The sequence below is a fragment of the Nansenia antarctica genome (assembly GCF_963989245.1).
Source record: "Nansenia antarctica genome assembly, chromosome: 3".
Classification (NCBI taxonomy): domain Eukaryota; kingdom Metazoa; phylum Chordata; class Actinopteri; order Argentiniformes; family Microstomatidae; genus Nansenia; species Nansenia antarctica.
The window spans coordinates 46,500,529-46,519,566 of record NC_137688.1 but is presented as its reverse complement, the minus strand read 5'-3'; the positions used below and the strand labels follow the sequence as shown (position 1 = coordinate 46,519,566).

The 19,038-nt window shown below is 42.4% G+C and overlaps 2 protein-coding genes across 2 annotated transcripts in view; both read right to left on the bottom strand.

Moving 5' to 3' along the window:
- The window catches only part of LOC308152706 (interleukin-1 receptor accessory protein-like 1), a gene marked incomplete at both ends in the record, with an annotated part of 199,840 nt that overhangs the window by 142,271 nt on the left and 38,531 nt on the right, over positions 1-19,038 (bottom strand). The gene's annotated exons all lie outside the window — the stretch shown is intronic.
- Positions 17,064-18,191, bottom strand: LOC308153130 (vimentin-like; the record flags this gene model as incomplete). The annotated part of the gene is made up of 1 exon (XM_080526224.1): positions 17,064-18,191. The coding sequence occupies one exon, from the start codon at positions 18,189-18,191 to the stop codon at positions 17,064-17,066; it is 1,128 nt and encodes a 375-aa protein (XP_080382350.1).

Genomic DNA, 19,038 nt, shown 5'->3' with positions numbered 1-19,038 from the left:
GGCACCCCTTTCTCAGCTGTGTGATTGTCAGAGATTAATGCATAGCTTGGAATGCAGTTTCAGCCAATCAGATCACATATTTCCCAGAACCCTTTTTGTAACATAAAATATTGCATGATTAAGATAAACAATCAGAATAGTTCAAGTGGAATGTAAGACAATAAATAACCGAAAATCGAATCTTATACCTCACTAGATGAATTATCTCCTTCTCCTGCTTGTCCAAAATCCAATATCGGGTAATGCAGTCCTGCTGTCAAAGCCTCTTAATCTTGCTGTCGGGAGGACTGACATATTTTAACGAGGATTGCCATATTTCCCCGTTCTTCACACGGAAGCGCTAGCTCCTCCATCCAGACAGCCCTCCTCTCTGTCATCATTATTGTTGTCCACTTTTTTTTGTAGACTTTCATAATTTAAGCATTTTCAAAATATTACAACATATATTGAATCTTATTTTATAAACCCATTATTTTACCAGGTCGCTTGACTGGTAAAGTACTATTTTGGTATTGGCAATACACTGCTGACGCCACTGAGACTTCAACAAACAAAACATGTATGTAGGTATGAAATGATGTGTATTTTGGTAATTGTTTTGTCATTGTCCTTTGTGTGTTTGTACATAAAATCAAAATAAAAAATTGATCACAAAAAAACAAACAAAACATTAACCTGTAATTTTTTGTAAACATATTGTAGATGAAATAATCAATGCATTTCCTATAACTGTTTATAGATGTACCCACTGTTACTAAACTGCATTACTGCGTATGATGACCTCAGGTGGCACAGTCACAAAAGCACTAGTCTCACTATATCAGGCACTCCATAAATTGAGAGATTAAATTCTAGGCTTCAAGATACAAAAGAACACAAACTTGAAATAGAATACTGTTTTTTGGATGGGGGGGCAAGGGTGTCATACTTGTAGACATAGTGCATAAAGCACAAGAGTACCATATCGAGTGTAACATATCGGCCCCATCCAATAACACCCTGACACAATTTGCAGAACATTCGATATCAGACACAAGGTGTTATGGGAAGTCTAGGGCATTATCTGATTGATCCAATGGCTCCTTGTGGATCATCGGAAATCAGGTCAACCAAAACTCTGACGGATGGACTAACACCCTCATACCAGGATGGTAGAGGCCAAGAGGTTAATATAGGCCTCTGCACAACCAGCTCCTTACCTTCTTGTGATTTTATGCTTTTATGCTTTTTCTATTATTTTTTATTTTTTTTCCTTTCCTAACACCAGGGGAGCCACCCCTCCTAAATGTCGTTGTTTGGTACCTGTACTGTAGCAATGACAAATAAAATAAAGTCCATTCCAAGTCCAAAGGCCAGTTCAGCGTACAGATGTCAAATCATCCCAAATTGGATAGTTGCAGCTGCCGATATAACAAATCATGAGAGAACAGAGTTTTAAACTTAAGTTTAGGATTAGGATAAGGGGTAAGGTTAGGGAATCAGAATCAGAAGACTTTATTGCCATGACATGAAAACATGTTAGGAATTTGGTTTGGTACAGTGGAGCGCAGTTTACAACAGGACAGATGCAGGATAGGACAAGACAGTGCAAACCAACATCATAGTGAAAGAGTAATAAATAAATAAATAAATAAATAAATATAAGAAGTGCAAAAAGTGCCAAAAGATCAAGTGTTCAGGTCAAGACAGTCCAAAGCTCTCTGAGTGGGGGTGGAGGGAGGGTAGATAGATGGGGACCAGGTCAGGGGGTGGGGGGGGGCGGGGACACCAGCAGCATTTAGGAGCCGGATGGCCGTGGGGAAAAAGCTGTGTGAGTGTCGGGCCTTCACAGTCTTTAGTGACCGCAACCTCCTGCCTGAGGGGAGCGGGGCGAAGAGACCGTGGCCTGGGTGTGCGGGGTCAGCCATGGGTTAGAGTAAGTGGATAGTTAGGTGAAATGTTGTTGACAATTAGACAAACCATCTATTTGGGACTATCCAAATAAAGTCTCACCAACTCTTCAAGTACATTAACTATCCACTATCCATAGCTCTTACCCTAAAACTCACTAAATATCAAGAGAGAGTTGCTGTTTATAATTGAACAATCTGTTCACCATCTACAGCAGTGACGTTGTTAAGCCTGGGCATCCGGGGCTCTCGCCTCAAATGTTTTATGAATAGCCCAGGATCTCCGGATCCTGGAAAAAGAAAAGGTAAAAAAAGTCACCATCTACCGCATCGCCCTCGATTTAGTGCATCGCTGTCAATTTAGTGCCCCCACTTCACAACCAAAAACTGCCCCGGGCTAAGCTCCCAATGTTTCAAGATCTTTACAACGCCTCTGATCTACAATATAGGGGAGTATCTGAGTGAAGTGGGGCTAAAAAAAAACTGTTAGATTTAGAGTAACCTAATACTAGTAAAAACACATTTGAAATGACATGATACCAATTCAAACGTATAACACCATCAGTATTTCATACTGACTTGATCTCTCTGATCATACTACAGCACATCAATATGCATAAATCCAAACAGATAAATTCATACTGTCAGACATATTTAGTAGGTATATTTCATCCTTGCAATTGAGCCTGTGTATATACAGCAGATTCATGTAATACAGTTTAAACCAGTCAAGTAGATCTCCTTCACTCTCTAAAATCTCTTTCCTTACAAAATAACACTCCTAGAGATCAGGAGTCACCTAATCTCCTCTTTTCTCCTGACTCACAGCCTGTCTACACCCTGTACTGTACTCTCTCTCTCTTACCTCTGCCTTGCTCACCCTCTCCTCCCTCCCCTGTTCTATTTGCATATCACTTGCTGATGAGCTGTTTCTCTGGTGGCAGTGGTTGTCGCCCCAGAGTATTGTTGTCAGGCATCACAACACAATTCAGACATGAGAGAGAGCACTGCTGCTCCTTAATGGGAAGATCTCCCCCCACAGGCCCGCTTGTTCAAGCACTCTCAGTCTCTCCATCCTCCTCTTGTGCTTGTTTTTAAAGTAAAATGAATCAAAACGAGGCCACGGTTCTCCAGGGGTGCCGACTCTTATATAACATTATAAAAAATTCACACATCACATGTCCTTATTACAGAGGGGTGGGAGTGGGGGGTTAGCTGCTGCAAACCCGCATTAAAAATAACTGAGAGAGCAGTGAAAGAGTAAAAAACAGCCTTCAGTGCCATTTCACCAGCCGGTGCACTGATACGTGCAACAGTACAAAACAAGCGAGCGAGAAAATTAACTGCATGGGACTTTCTCTTGGAGAACCACTCCATTCCTATCCCTCTGAATAATGTGTACTGTATCACAGTAGTGCAGGCTAATGTATTCTTTTTATTATTCTGTTGAGCGAGAGCGTATTATTTTCCTTGCGCAAAAACAATATGATTACGCTTAAATTGATTCCAGTCGTGGCACACCCGTTACTTTCACATTAATCATCAAAAAAGGAGGTTTAGTATTGAGCTAGCCACCAGCTACTGTACGTTCAAGAGCCTAATGGAACACCTAGTACCTATTTCTGTATGCATAGAGATGAAAGAACATTTTAAATCGAGTACAGTGTAATAAAGCTGAGCTTTTCATTTATGAGGGTAATAATTCCCACCATCTCTATTTCACTCTTGGTTCAAAGGGTAGCCGAATTTACAATTACGACAACAATGAAGTCATCAGCCAATTTTCCGACGGGCACATAATACACACAATTTAAAAGGAATAAAAAGGATGTTTACCACTATTATTCAGAAATCATCTGCAGAGCATGAATTATTAATAGCTTGAAGCATTTTTTTCTCCTTTTGGTTCTCTTGGTTCAATTTCACGATTCCTTCCAAATGCATTCGTCTCTCTCTGTAAATCATTGTGGTTGTACGTACCTGCAGGGAGACAGAGAATTCTGCGAGAAATGAACAAGACTACTTTTTTTACTGAGAATCAGCCGAAAACTCAAGACCAGCTGAAAAAGCCAAGAGACAGAGAGAGAGAGAGAGAGAGAGAGAAAGGGGGAGGAGGAGAGGCCAATATGTTAAGTCTGAGCATTGTCATTCTCTGCCCTTTAAACCACCCTGAGCAAATAACAAACACAGTCATTTGACATCAACATTGAATAGTCCCCAAACATATCACAGTCAATATGCCTTTGTCCGAGTGGCAGCTAGTGTCCACAGAAGCAAGAATACCAATCAAAACCCATGCTTTTCTGTCTCTCTACACTGCTCCAATGCTAGCTCTGCCTGCAATTATTATTATTATTTCTTTCAGTGGCATTTCCACTGGGGCGAACATATGTCAGAATGAAGTGGGTCACCATGTGGTGTGGAGCGAAGCTAGAGATCATTCCCTGAATAGATAATATCTGCTTGTCGCTCAGGCTCTGCAGCCTGCATAATGCTCTCTTACTGTATAAAGTTGATTATATGAATTAGGTGTGTTCGTACAAGGCTACAGAAATGGTCCCTGGACTGAAACCTTGCCAGAAGCAAGATTCCTCTTATCCAGCAAAGATCTCCATCATATTCGAGTAGTTCCAGTGGTTGCGTTCGCCAAACTGATGCCACGGGCATGATCACGGGCATGCCTACATGTGAATGCTGCATCAATTAAATGTTTTGCAGACAGCTGTTTCCTGCGTATTTGAGGGGCTGTGGTGGCGGCCCTATTACATAAGTTATTAATCACAACGGTCTCGCACTCTCCCTCTTGCCACAGATTTCAGCTCATATGAGCCAGACGGCCTCAGTGTGGGTCAGACCAGACAAGCTGTCCATCTGAAAACAACATGGCTCCCTCTGATTTGGTCACATCAAGCCTTTCCCCTGCGCTCAACAAATGGACTTCTCTCAGCCGTATGTCTTCAAAAAAACACAAAAAGGGGTGGATTTATCCAAGCAGAAAGGCACTGCAATAGAGTACCAAGGAGCTTCCGTACTTCCCGGTTCCTTTCCCGGGTACTTCTTTAAAAGTCTTTCACCATAGGCAATGTATGAGTGGTGTGCAGGCCAGTCAAGTTCTCCCAGACCAAACTCAGAAACCATGTCATTATGGACCTCACTTTGTGTATGGAGGCATTGTCATGCTGAAACTGGAAAGGGCCCCAAACTGTTGGCACAAAGTTGGAAGCATACAATTGTCTAGAATTGCATTGTATGCTGTAGCATTAAGTTTTCCCTTCACTGGAACCAAGGGGCCTAGCCCAAACCATGAAAACAGCCCCAGACGATAATTGTGTCCACATACTTTTGTCCATATAGTGCATATCAATTTGCCAAGGCTGTCATGGGAAGGTTATATGTTGCCCTATAGGCCATCCAGGCCCTGAACACAGCAAAGACCTAGGTTCTGGGCCCTGGACAGTCTGGACGGATTGATGGCAGCTGCTGGACTGAAAAAATCAGGTGTAGTGCTGAGGCACAAATATGTACATTTCAAGCCTGCAAACTGCGACACTTTAAATGAATGTGCAATAACACTATGTGCAATATGACAACCCTAGTCGTCTATCTATCTGTACAGTATAGTATAGTGGATAGTGTACATAGCCTTTATTTATGTAAACCAGCTCCTTCCCTTCTTGTGTTTTTTTTAGTTTTTTTTTTCTTTCCTAACACCAGGGGAGCCACCCCTCCTAAATGTCGTTGTTTGGTACCTGTACTATAGCAATGACAATAAAGACCATTCATTCATTCATTCATTACAGTGCTGCGTACACCCTTTGTATGCATGGGGGGGGGGGGGGTTATGTGACAAGGCCATCGCAGAGTGCTAATGAAGCATGAGTACAAAGACATGTTCTCCCTGCTGTGACCTTTCATGAAAACAGTGTGGTGTGAAAGTGGAGTCCAGCGGCTCTATGGCTAGGTTGGTACAACTTGAAGGCACAATCTGTAACAATCTGTGTGAGTTTAATTTCAGCGCCCATGGCAAACCTACGTTTCAGCGTGAAAGGGCTCTCACACTGGCTGCCATGGCCCGCTCGCTAGAGAGTCAGAGGCTTGCATATTTTCTCTGCGTGGCGCCCACCTTAAAATTATCTTACCAGCAACATACAGTACAGTTTCTATATGTCTACATCTGTAAATACAGTGGGGGAAATAAGTATTGAACACATCAACATTTTGTCCAGTAAATGTATTTCCAATGAGCCTATTCAAGTGACATTTGCACCAGACTTTGGTATTAACGCAAACAATCCAGACAAAAAATCTAAACATTAAAGCCCATTTGTAAATAAAGTTCTGTGTAATAAAAAGGTCCCTGAGGCACGCGCTTGTAATACACTAAGGGAGCTAGAAGTGATACCTTCTGCCTGCATGCACTGAGATCTGCCTGATAGATAACATGTAGATGGCGCTACGTCATGGAGGATACACATAGACAACGTCCAATGCGGAGTCTACTTCCTGCAGAGGCTCAGATCGTTTGGAGCAAGCACACAACCCTAACCCTAACCCTGTTTTTGTTTTTCTGCTCTTAGCATCGTGCAGTATGGGTCAACCAGCTGGTACAACACCCTCACGGTCAAGCTGAAAACCAAATTATCCAGACTGTTAAAAGTCTGTTTGTTGGCTGACCTCTGGAGGAGACCTATCAGTCATATTAGAAGTACCATCATACAGGCAAACAAGATGACCTCAGAACCCTCACACGTCCTCCATGAAAACCAGCTGACGCCCTCTTCAAGTTGCAGAAATACAAACGCAACAGATATAATAAGTTATAACTCATCCATCCCACACTCAACCAGGCTGCCCAGTCAGAAGATGTGCTAACCCCCCTGACATACACACTAACACACAACAATGGATGGTGCAATGGATGGACACAACAGTATGGACTTCATGTACTTATGTATGGAACAGGCTGTGCAATGTGGGTTTAGGGGACTGTAAGGAGTAATGAAATGGGGATAGGAATGTGCAATACTGATCAGTATAATGATGGACTAGATATATTTGATGGCTGTGCATATGGACGTAATGTGAATGTGTTTTGTGGATTGTGCTTATGTGGTTGGGTGCCTTGTATTATTAATATGTTGATGTTGTTAAGGTGACATTGTGTTTTATGTACCTTTTTATCTTGTCGGAGCATGTGAGGCAAAACACTAAAGTACAATCTAATCTGAACTAATGCTGCTCTTTTGAGACAACTATTTGCCACTGTATTTTCTCTCTTCTTTCAGTATGCTGTAGGGCTGATTTCCAAGGCCTGTTTCTTTCTCAAGGGGAGAGTTTTAAGTCCCTATATCTCAAAAATATGAGCCGCCATTGCAGATTCTTAGCGGCAGAGCTTGTGTCGCTAATGTTAATGAGGAATTATCTGAAATTAATTAAGATTAAAAATAGGTCCCAAGGTGAAGGACTTGGTTATTATTGTGGCTTGTAAATCTTCTATAATCCCTCCAACAGAAGAGCTGGCCAAACACTGCAAATGTGTCTGAATGTATTGCAGAGCCCATCACTTAGGATACTCACAAACACACACAGGCACACACACAACCTTCTGCCAACTCCTACATTCACCACACACAATCATCACAATTGTACACATAAATGAATGTGGCATAAATAAAATTCAATGATCGTGGCCACAACTTCTAGGGCTATTACAGTAGGCATAGCCATTCGGATAACATAGCCAACATGTTGCATTATACATTAGAAATGATGTCAAATACTTAAGCACTGAAGTATTTGAGGTTCACTTGATTTAATTTGGAGTTTGCACTTAGGACTATTTTTGTTCGTTTCACTTAACCAGCTATACCAAATCAAGTGCAGGTCAGGTATTTGAAAAATAAGACTAACACACACACAGTATTCAAAAAGTATTTTAACTCAGGTCTGATGGCAGACTTGTTGCCCTGTCTTCTGAGTTTGTGGGCCATACCATTTGCACTTGACCTTTGTCTGTCTTGAGCTAGGGGGAGGATGGACTAAGCTCAACTATCTCTGTGCTAGTAGCATGCTAATCAAAGGCAGGACAGTGGTAGGGTGCTGCCAATGTGTGATCTATCTAACACCAAGGTGCTCAATCGAGCTGCAGCACAGTGGATTACACCGTGTCATGCTGTGCTCCAAATCCTGAATGAGTGGCCCATCCTGTGACCATGTGGCATGTTTGTCACTAGCACTGTGTACACACCTTACAAATGACACATTAGTTATCTGTCTCTCTCCATACCCTTTGCCATTGTAGGCTCCACTTCGCAAAATCCAAGCTACTGTACAGTAGCAGGAATGACGAACGAGAGCTTCCTGTCCATAACACCTCTTTCACACATGCTGAGCCCGTGCCAATACATCGGGGGCTTTCCTTCCGAGTCAAGTTCAACATCATTTAAGAGGTGAGAGACACACAGGCGCTTCCCAGGATGCAAGGCGACTCAAGGTTAATCTCTAGGCTGTGAGGAGGTTCTTTCCCCTGCCACCCAGGTTAGGATTGTTTAATCACGACTGGTGGTTCATTATGTGGCAGTCTCCGGCGGTGGTGCGTGACACTCCACATTAAACATCGGCAACCTCCCATCATGCACCGCTGGGGCCTAGGCCAAGACAAACGCCTTTGGGTGGGCCAATGGCAAGGCAGCGCACTATAAAACAACAGATCCATCTCCCCGCATACAAAACCCACCAAATAAACAAAGTCTGAGACACCCTGACACTGCACTATCCCCCCCCGTCATAAACAAAAAATGAAAACATGAAAACTTGGAGGCTAGCCAGCCTCCAGAAATGGCATAATTGTCAGGCCAGTATACAGTCTGCAGACACACACTTTTTACCCCCACCCCCCCTCCCCCATCTTCTTCACTTCTTCTTTTTTTGCAGGGTGAACACATTTATTATTGATGCTGACAAGCTGTGGTAATGTATCCTGTGGAATATACAGTACTAAAAGTTGACTCCAAGGTTGTTAAGTGTAGGTGGGGTTGGAGACAGGCTTGTTACTGGGGTGGTGTATGCAGATATGCCAGCTCTCAGGATAACAGAGAGCCACAGAGCTGTTGACGAGTCACTTTAGAGGCTGGGCTTGGTTATCAGTAGTTTGTTATTTTACAGCAATGATTGTGATTAAGGGCTGTGTGGGGGAAGGTATTAGCACTGGGAGATTGTGACATGTATGGGAATGGTGACATGAGAGTTGTGGTAATATTGATAGAAATATAATGTAATATCTATAAACGCTTCAGTATCCTTCAAGAAAGTGTACAGTATGTAGACATATATATATATATATATATGTACATTGTTTAAAACACAGGGTATGTTATGGCACTAGACTAGAGCACTCTTCACCAGCTTTAGAATGCATCAACACACAAATGGGTCTCAGGAGGGAGCCGGCTGCGAGCTGGTGACCGGAGGGTTGCTGGCATCATATCTAAGGTGCCTACCACTGCTGCTGTGCCCTTGAGCCCCTGAGCAAGGCACATAACCTCTAATTGCTTCAGGGGGCTGACTATGGCTGACCCTGTGCCTAGAGCAAAAAACACATTTTGTTGTATTCTGTGCAATGACAAAGGTTGAATATAATATATTGGTAACTATATTAAAAGGTATTTGTAAATGACTTTTAAAAGATGATTTGTTAAATATGTTATAATTATTTTCTAACTGCTTATAGAAATGTTAATTGATGTTAAGCTTCTACCCTCATTATGTTCAATCGAAACTGACCTTACAAGTAATGATAGGCGTACTCATTTCAACCATAATAGGTTGCACACATAGACAGGAAGACAATAACAGTTATTTCCATGATAAACGCCCGATTACATGTGAATTGAAGCCAGCACACCCTCAGCCTCCGAAGAAGAGATACCCACGTCAAAACGCATTTCTTTCTCAGTCTTCTCAGTCTGATTTTCAATTAACATCCTATGACATCTGTGTGTAAGTAGGCTACAGTGTGTCCATGTGAAGGCCTGTGATGTTGATAACAATACCAAAAGTGGGCAGACAATGCATAATGATGTGGATAATGAATAAGACAAACAAATTCTCCTGTGTGTGTGTGTGTGTGTGTGTGTGTGTGTGTGTGTGTGTGTGTGTGTGTGTGTGTGTGTCTGGGAAGACAGAGTCCACCACACAGACATCCTCAACAACACCAACTCAATCTGTATGGACGCAGCTGTGGCCAAAAAACATCTTAGCTGGATAGGGCACACCATTCGTATGCCTGACCACCGCCTGCCCCACCAGGTCCTCTATGGCCAACTGAGAGGAGCAAAGCGGGCTGCTGGAGGCCAAAAGAGACGCTTTAAGGACTACACCAGGGACCTCCTAAAGCAAGCAAACATCAACACCACGCAGCTTGAAACTCTGGCACTCGACAGATCAGCCTGGCAAGTCACTTGTGCCACTGCAGTTTCCCAAATACACCAAACCAACCAAGACCGAAGATCCGAGAGGCTCACACAACGACACCAGCGGGCGGTTGGAATCCTCCTGGTATTTGGCTTCCCTTGCACCATCTGCGGACGGATGTGCGGCTCAAGGATCGTACTCAACGCCCACGAGAAGTGGCACCAGCGGAAGCGTCACTGAATCCCCCCCCCCCCATCCCTGGAGCAAGCGCCATCATCGAACACGATGGACAGCTAAGATGGTGTGTGTGTGTGTGTGTGTGTGTGTGTGTGTGTGTGTGTGTGTGTGTGCGTGTCTGGTGGTTTTATGAAATGCACCTTACAGTTATGAATGGCTTACCCATTTCTACCGCAATGGCTATATCAGCAACATAGACAGACAGATAATGCTATTGACAGACATGACTGAGGAATGTATTTAGAAATAATTAATCAAATATGAGGAACACTTAGGAAAAGCTGTCAGTAATGATGTTACAATTTATGTATTAAGGTCTACAAATGGCATATAAACTTTTATACACATTTGGAAAGGGTGAATTGTTGCAATATGTTTGATTTGTTAAATAAATCATTTGTAAATGTGTATGAATATACTGTATACTAACACATTACTAAGTATTTAATAATGTTTAAACATGTTGCATATAAATAAACATTTTATAAAGTGTTACACATTTTTCTTTAGTGCAATTGCAGAGAATGCATTTTGGTATGATTGCTATGTTCGTGACCATGGCTCGGATGACTACATTGTCAAGCCTGACACTATAACAGAGCTCTTTGTGTCTGAAGGTCTGATGCATAGCTGATAAGGAATGGTCAAGTGTTACAAACAGGAAGTCATTACACTACTGAATGACTTTCACAGGAATGCATGGAACTCATCTATTTTGATCAGCCACTCCACACCCGGGGCAATAAGGCTTTCTTTTTAAAGCTAGGAATTCTGGAAAACAGGGAAATACCAGGGGGAAACTCATCTGAATCGTTACAAAAATGGCTGCAAGAGGCATTTTTTGTGCCTATTTTAGGAAGCGATCCTGCAGTCAGATATTTGCATTTCTCTTTGGGGAAGAGTCATTAATTCGGAATGATTGTGGAAAATGTGCAGTTTGTTCCACCCATGTCACTTTTAAAATAACACAGAGAAAATGTTGGTTGAGTAGGGGTGATGAAAGTACGGTATGCTAGACTTAAGTACTGTATGCTGGACTTAAGAGGGTCCAAAGACACACAGACAGAATTGGAGGCCTCTTATCCACAGATATACTAGTCAAAAACAGTAGACGATTATGAATTCTAGTATTCCTCTGTGCCATTGGTACCTGGTTTTCTGCTCACTGTCACTGCAACATTATTCTGTGTAATGACTTTGGGAGTTACAAACAATAGTTTGCTATGCTAAAGCTATTTGCTAAATAGCTGTTCTGGGAGATTAAAATGGCAGATTGCAGTGAACGAGCAGGAGACTGCCAGTATATTCTGTATTCTGTAAGTCCTGCCACAGAGTGTCTGCAACCACTGAAGTGAGATAGAGAATGAATAAAAACTATTTTTCATCTGAAACAGAGCTATAGGTATACATTAGTAGCACAGTGCTAAACTGCAAAGCCATGAATTTCAGTGAAAAGTGGCTGTTTAATCTTCAACAGTCATCAACAAAGAGCCTGTGTGGAGAAAGCTAGCAGCATGGGAACCTGTATCAAACCAATTTACCCACAATTGCACAGTGTCCAAAAAGAGCCCACTGAAGCACATTTTGCTGCTTAACTACACAAAATAGAATATTCAGTATGTCAGCCGTTGATATGGGGGCAAGCAAATCGCTCCTATAGCCACCTGTATTTTAAATCACTTGATATGATACAGTGAAGCAAATTGAATAATATAGTTGTTTAGATTCCCATTCAGGTGGAGGGAAAGCCATTTACTAGTTTAATAGATACAGGAGGCTAGAACACTTCTTTAAAAGGGTCTGTTCAACTGGACCATGTCTTGGACACTTTCCATTACAGTTTAAGATGTAAATAGTATTCTAGAGTTCACCGTAACAAGAGTCATATGCTATGGGAAGTGTAATTTGAAATGTTTATGAAAATGTAATGCATTGCAGTAACAATACACTCTGTGTAGGCACTGAGGCTAGAACTGCAAGTAGGAAAAACCATGCTGAAATGAAGCCTTATCGCTACAAAGGTAACAGGAATGCACACACAATTATTGTTTTCCCCTAGATAATCCAGAGTGTTATGAAAGTAATCACAACAGCATCCGAATCAAACAAAAAATGATTACTTAGCTATGAAATGGTTCATTCAAACTGAAAACATTGTATGTTTAAAATAAATAGCTGATTCTGAAGTCCCCGGAATTGTTTTTGCCATCTCCATGGGTATGAGAGATTTCATTTTGTGGCCATTTAAATGGATCAGTGTCATGCTTGGCCTGCACCATCAAGACTCGATGAATACTTTTGCACATGAAAAGCCAAGGTAGGGCAGAAGCAGCATCCATTAGTCTTGCCATGTTTCACTGACTCCATTGTTTTACTCTGTCCTTGCAAGCAGAACACCTGCAGTATGGAGCTGTGAAAGGCTTGCATAAAATGAGGAAGAGCATAAGGGCAAGCCAAATGGGAACAGGCAAAGCCAATGAACGTGTGATTTGGAGGGTTTTTGGGGATGTAGAGGGAGTGTTTCACTGTGTGGAAACAAGGTAATCAGAACACCAGTGTTCAGTGCTAAAAGCTAATATTTCTGACAAATGTTTATTAAGAATGTGATTGACTGGTCTCTAAATTTTATTTCTTGGTACAAATGTTTTTGAGAAATGCATTGCTGCATTAGATTGAATCTGGCATCACCTCATACTTCATTCCATAAAACATCTCGGAATTGTTGAAGACATGGTCAGATTTAGGCAAGGTAGCATGTGGATGTAAGGTTGTTTGCTAGGTCATGTTAATTAGCAAGCTAGTATACTTTCACAACTTCAGCTATTAAACAAGTCCAGGGCCCCAGATACCTGTCAATATGGCTAAAGGAGAAATAGGTCCACACAACAGCTGCTATTTAAAGTACTTAATGCTGATGAAAAAAGAAAATCTACTTATCATCATATTTACATCTCATATGGACACATTCTTTTGGGGAAATAGAAGCAGTGCACAAATAAATGTGCCAGTTATACCAGATTCACTGGTATTTGGAATAGTTCTATAATGACCAATATCTTGTTGAGGTTGGGTGAAAATGTTTATCCTTTTAACACATGGTGGGGTAAGTGCTAAACATTTATTTTAAAGTATTTCAAAATTATTGAATAGCATCCAAAATCTAAACACCATCAATACAAATAAAAACACAATCAATGAGGGCTGCTTACTCCATTGTGTTTAGTTGAGACTATTGTGATATCCTCGTATGGGAGGTACATGGCATTATTCTACCATCTCAGGTGGAATATCAGGCCCATCTTCACCTCCAGAGTGGTGTGTCAATGAGACCTCACATAAACTGAAATAGGGGTGTAGCTGGGCCATTTCTATTCAGTTGAGGCACAGCACATAATGGCATATGATAGAGACGCACAGTGAGAACTGAACAAGCGTATTCTGAGATATCGTACAATGTGCCGCCATCAAGTCCTCTGAGTGTGCAACAGTGGGACAGAGTGGCGAAGAGTGGCGAAGATGGCGATAAAGAGGGAGAGGTAAAGCAGCATGAGGAGTGGTTACAATGATGCTGACTACCACATCCTCTATGCTAAACAGTGTTACTCCAAAGTGAACAGAAAGGCGAAAGCCAACTTTTTCATAACAATTATTAATGAGGCAAAGGGTAACACAAAGCTGATCTGGGAACAGATGCAATGCAATGGGGATCAACCACTGGCCTAGGAACCAGTTAGAGCTCAAACTGAATCGTAAGCCAATGCAAGATCCAGCACAAATAGCTGTAGCCTTTAACGAATATTTGATCAATTATGTGGCTGAAATCGCACAGAAATGTCTTTTAACAACTGAAAATATGTGGATATTGGATGGAAAGCAAGCGGATGTGTGGATGAAAGCGGATGAAAGCAAGCCTTCCTTCAGCATTCAAGTTAGTTAGTTAATGGACTGTCCATGAAAAATGATAAACTAATAAACTAAATTAAACTCACTCTTTTGTCTGGCCTCTTGTCTGGGATCTACATTCACAAAACCCTTTATTAGGAATACTATACTAATACTTGGTAGGATCTCCCTTTGATCTCAACAGCCTCAATTCTTCATGGCATTGATTCCACAAAATGTTGGAAACATTCCATTGAGATCCTGGTCCATGTTGACATGATTGCATCACGCAATTCACGCAAAAGTTTCAGGTGCACTTAAGCTGTGAATCTCCCGTTCTACCACATCCCATATGTGTTCTATTAAGGTCACTGCAGAACACTGAACTCATTGTCATGTTCATGGAACCAGTTTGAGACAACTTTTGCTTTGTGACGTGGTGCATTATCATGCTGGAAGTATCCATTAGACCAGGGGTCGGCAATAGGCGGCCCGTGGGCCATTGCTGGCCCGTCACCAATAATATTTGGCCCAGCAGATTATTTTGAGAATCCTTTTATTTATTTATTTTTTTATTTTTTTTACAATATCGGACCGACAGTCCCACACCGCGCCTATAATGTCCGAATAGAGAATCTACCACCACCTGAATAATGCTTATTGTACTTTTATTCATGTTGAGACTGAGAGTGAATGACACAGGGACAGACAATCAGGCAGCGGGGTGCACCGAAGCGCACTGACGCTGAACCCCTCATAGTGAATCATAAGCAGGTGGACAAGGCGTGGTGCTGAAATAGCCGACATGCGGTGTGTGGTTTGAAAAAAAATAACATCAGCTCATTAAATCATTCAAACGTAATGTTTACGTATGTGACTGCAACACACATATGAACAGTAACAAAGCAAATTCTGTTTAATTTTCTGAAAAACAAACAAAAGTGGTGGTAGGCCTATGCTCCTGAAACGACAGAGCAAACGCGCTATTAGGGATAATAAGTACAATGAGCCATAAGCCATTCATTCAAAATATACAAAATACAATTAGGTTATTAAATACAATAACGACAGGCTTGGTACTCACTTAATGTGAAAAGTGGCATCTCCCATCGGTCACTATTTGCTTGATATCTGGTGATATTGACGTCACTTTAATCCGCAGGCAGTTTATTTTTATTTTTATGCATCTAGCGATTCCTTCGTGCGTCTTTATCACATTCATTGAGGAAAAGGACGACTCGCATGTATAGAAAGGGAACATTGTGAGCAGGGAAGATGTGAGTCTCACACAACGGCTTTGCATTGATGAAACCAGGTAGGATGAACGTATAGTTCGCTGTCCATTCCTGTTTAAATGCCCTGTTTTCACCGTCAACTTTCCTCTTTAGACCTTTGGAGAGTGACATTATGTTTCTCTTGCTAGTTAGCAGGTTAAATGTTCACCCGACACGCAAACAACCAATCCAATAATAAATAATGCGACCTTGTCTGGAGGAGGGGGGAATCATTCAGAATAAAAGTATGTTAAATAATTATTAGAATAAGTTAGGCTGCGATACATCGTCAGTCCACACATTTATTATTCAAAACTATGGAAAAGGGTGAAACTACGTTTCAACGTTGTTGAGAATCACAACACAAACTCACTAGTCAAGCCTAATACTGCAACGAAATGGATTGGACTGCTACCTAGTTAACTATAACACTACTTTACATTGTTAGCAGGCTCACAAAACAAGCTGTGTTAGTTGACTAGCGATGTGTACATTTCTCGAAAGAAAAGTCAAAGCATTAGAACGTGTCACATTTTTTAACAATCAATTACTTAAATTATCCTTTGATTATGTTCGGGCCCGCCATCTAGTGGCAAAAAAATGTTGGGGCCCGAGGCCAAACCTAATTGCCGACCCCTGCATTAGACGATGGGTACATTGTGGCCATGAAGGGATGCACATGGTCGGCAACAATACTCAAATAGACTGTGGCATTCAAGCGACCATTGACTGGTATTAATGGGCCCAATGTGTGCCAAGAAAACATTCTCCACACCTTTGAGATGTGGTAGAACGGCAGACGATGCACAGGTGTTCCTAATAAACTGTTCAGTCAGTGTATATTGGGTTATTGTGTAAGAAGTGTGCATACTATTAAAGAGTATGTTCCTAAACATGGATGGACATTATTGGTATTCGTAAGCATTACAAATCATACACATTTCAAGCACTTCCAGTGCTAATGTTTTCTGGCTTTGGGTATTTTCTTACTGTTGTTAAAGTGTGTCAAATATTTTGACACTGTTCAATAAACTGTGTAGAGTATCTCTATCTATATGCAACTCTCAAACATCGAATTTATTTTGCACTCAAGTCAAGCTTTATTAAGTAGTACTGTGTATACATTCATGTAAACATTTTTCAGTTCTCTTACACAGAGTAGGGGTCAAGGAGGTGGATTTTGTTGAAGGAGTTAACCATAGCACAGTAGGACATGGCTGTACTACATTGGAAAGCTCATAGGGATGGTGGGGTGCAAGGTTCAGGGAAGGGGTTTACAGGCAGACAGTTGGGCAGCCATGGTCCTCTACTCAGTTACAGTTCCTTTGGATCTGAAGCTCTTTTCTGTCTGGAATGATATTTTCTCTCCTCACTCTTCTGAGATGCCAAGCCTCTTCTCCTCTCCCTCCAGCAGCTTCCTGTAGGTGGCAATCTCGGCGTCCAGCTTCAGCTTGATGTGCAGCAGCTCCTGATAATCCTGAAGGTACTTGCTCATCTCCAGCTTGGTCTGACAAAGCTGGCTCTCTAGCTGAGCAATGATGCCCTCTAGTCCACCAGCCTTGTCTAGATGGGCTATCTCCATGTCCTCCAACTGCTGCTCCAGGGCGGCATTGTTGGCTCGCAGCCCATCAATTTGGCTCTGCAGGTCAGACACCTGGTTGTGGAACGTGCTGATCTCCTCCTTCATGGATTGCATCTGGTCTTCGTGCTTGCCGGCATGCTCCTTGAGCGTCTCAAATTTGCCCTTGTACCACTTCTCGGCCTCCTGGACATTGCGGGTGGCCGCAGCTTCGATCTCGACACGCATGTTGCGCAGGTACGCTGCTAGGTCAGGCCTGTCGCCACCCAACTCAGCGGTCACCTTGGCATCCTCGATCTGCTTCATGAGGTCAGCCACTTCCTCGTCGTGAAGCTTCTTCAGGAACTCGATCTCGACCACTAGCTCCTCAACGCGCCTCTCCAGATCAGCCTTCTGAAGGGTCGCGTTGTCCACGTCCTGACGGAACTCTCGCAGGATCATCTCAGCCTCCTCTTTCAGTGCAAACTCCTCTTCCAGCTTGAGTGTCCACACTTCAACCTCCTCCTCAATGTAGCCCATCTCAATGTCGGCAGCCCCCTTCTCATTGGTCAGGCTCTCAATCAGCTCCCTCACCTCCTTGAACTTGAGGTTGTACTCTTCACCAATGCCGGTGGGGCCTCCCTTAAAGCGGCCCTGGAGGGCTGCCAGCTCGGCCTGCAGGGAAGCATTCTTCTGTTCCAGGGCCTGGACTTTGTCGATGTAGCCAGCGAATCGCACATTCAGCTCCTGCATCTCTTCCTTCTCATTGGCATGGTGCTGGTGAATCTCTGTGCCCACCTCCACCGCGGTGCCCTGGTATCCGGAACGTCCGCGGTTGCTTGAGAAGCCGCGGCAGCGAGAGGGCGATGGGCTCTGAACCCTCATCCTGCTGGAGCTGCTCACTGCCACGGTTTTCTGAGAAAACGATGTTCCTTTCATGTTTGCAGTGTGAAGAAGTTGTTGTAGGATCTGCTTGGTTTCTTGAGAATAGTTCCACCACCGAGGAAGGCCTGTTCTTGTTTCCCTTGCTGGCCCAACTTGCTACTGACTGTCTCTCAGTTCAGCCAGGGTTTTTATGGGCCTACAAAGAATGTCGCAGACACCCTTGAAAGTCTCACAGGGTTTTGACAGGATTTAAATGTGGATCATGACTCTCACTCAAAGACCTGCATCACACTCTTCATTAGCTAGCATTGCATTGTTAGTAGAGTGGCGGGTGGAGTTTGCTCTGCCTTCACAGCCCCATGTGAAATAGTGATATGAGCATGTATGCTCGTTATATTTCACTCTCCTCTCACATAGGACACAGAAAGGGAGGGACTGTGAGGCAGAGTATAGCTATCCCATTGGGAAACACTGACGATGTGCTTTAGCAACAGGTTTTCCTGTACAATTATATTAATGTAATGCAGTGATCTTTCTTAACACCAATAAAGGTTATATGAAACAATGAACACAATCTGACTGTAAAATTGTCTAAATAGATGAAGACTGTAAAGCATTTGATATGGCACACTATACATATGTTGTAGAATGTGAGGTTTTCTCAGCTAATTTTGTCTAAAAGGAAATCTGTCAAAAGTGTAATCTGTTTGACTATATATGTATTCATAAAGCTAGTGTTAATTCTGTGTGGCACAGTTCAATCTCCCTCCTAATACAAACCTTCCACCATATCTAATTGTTGGTATCTTTTGCCTGTGTATCTCTATAAACAAGCATATCAGTTTTCAAAACAAATGTTACAGAAACAGTGTCACCATTCCCTTTCATTCATTTAAATGGC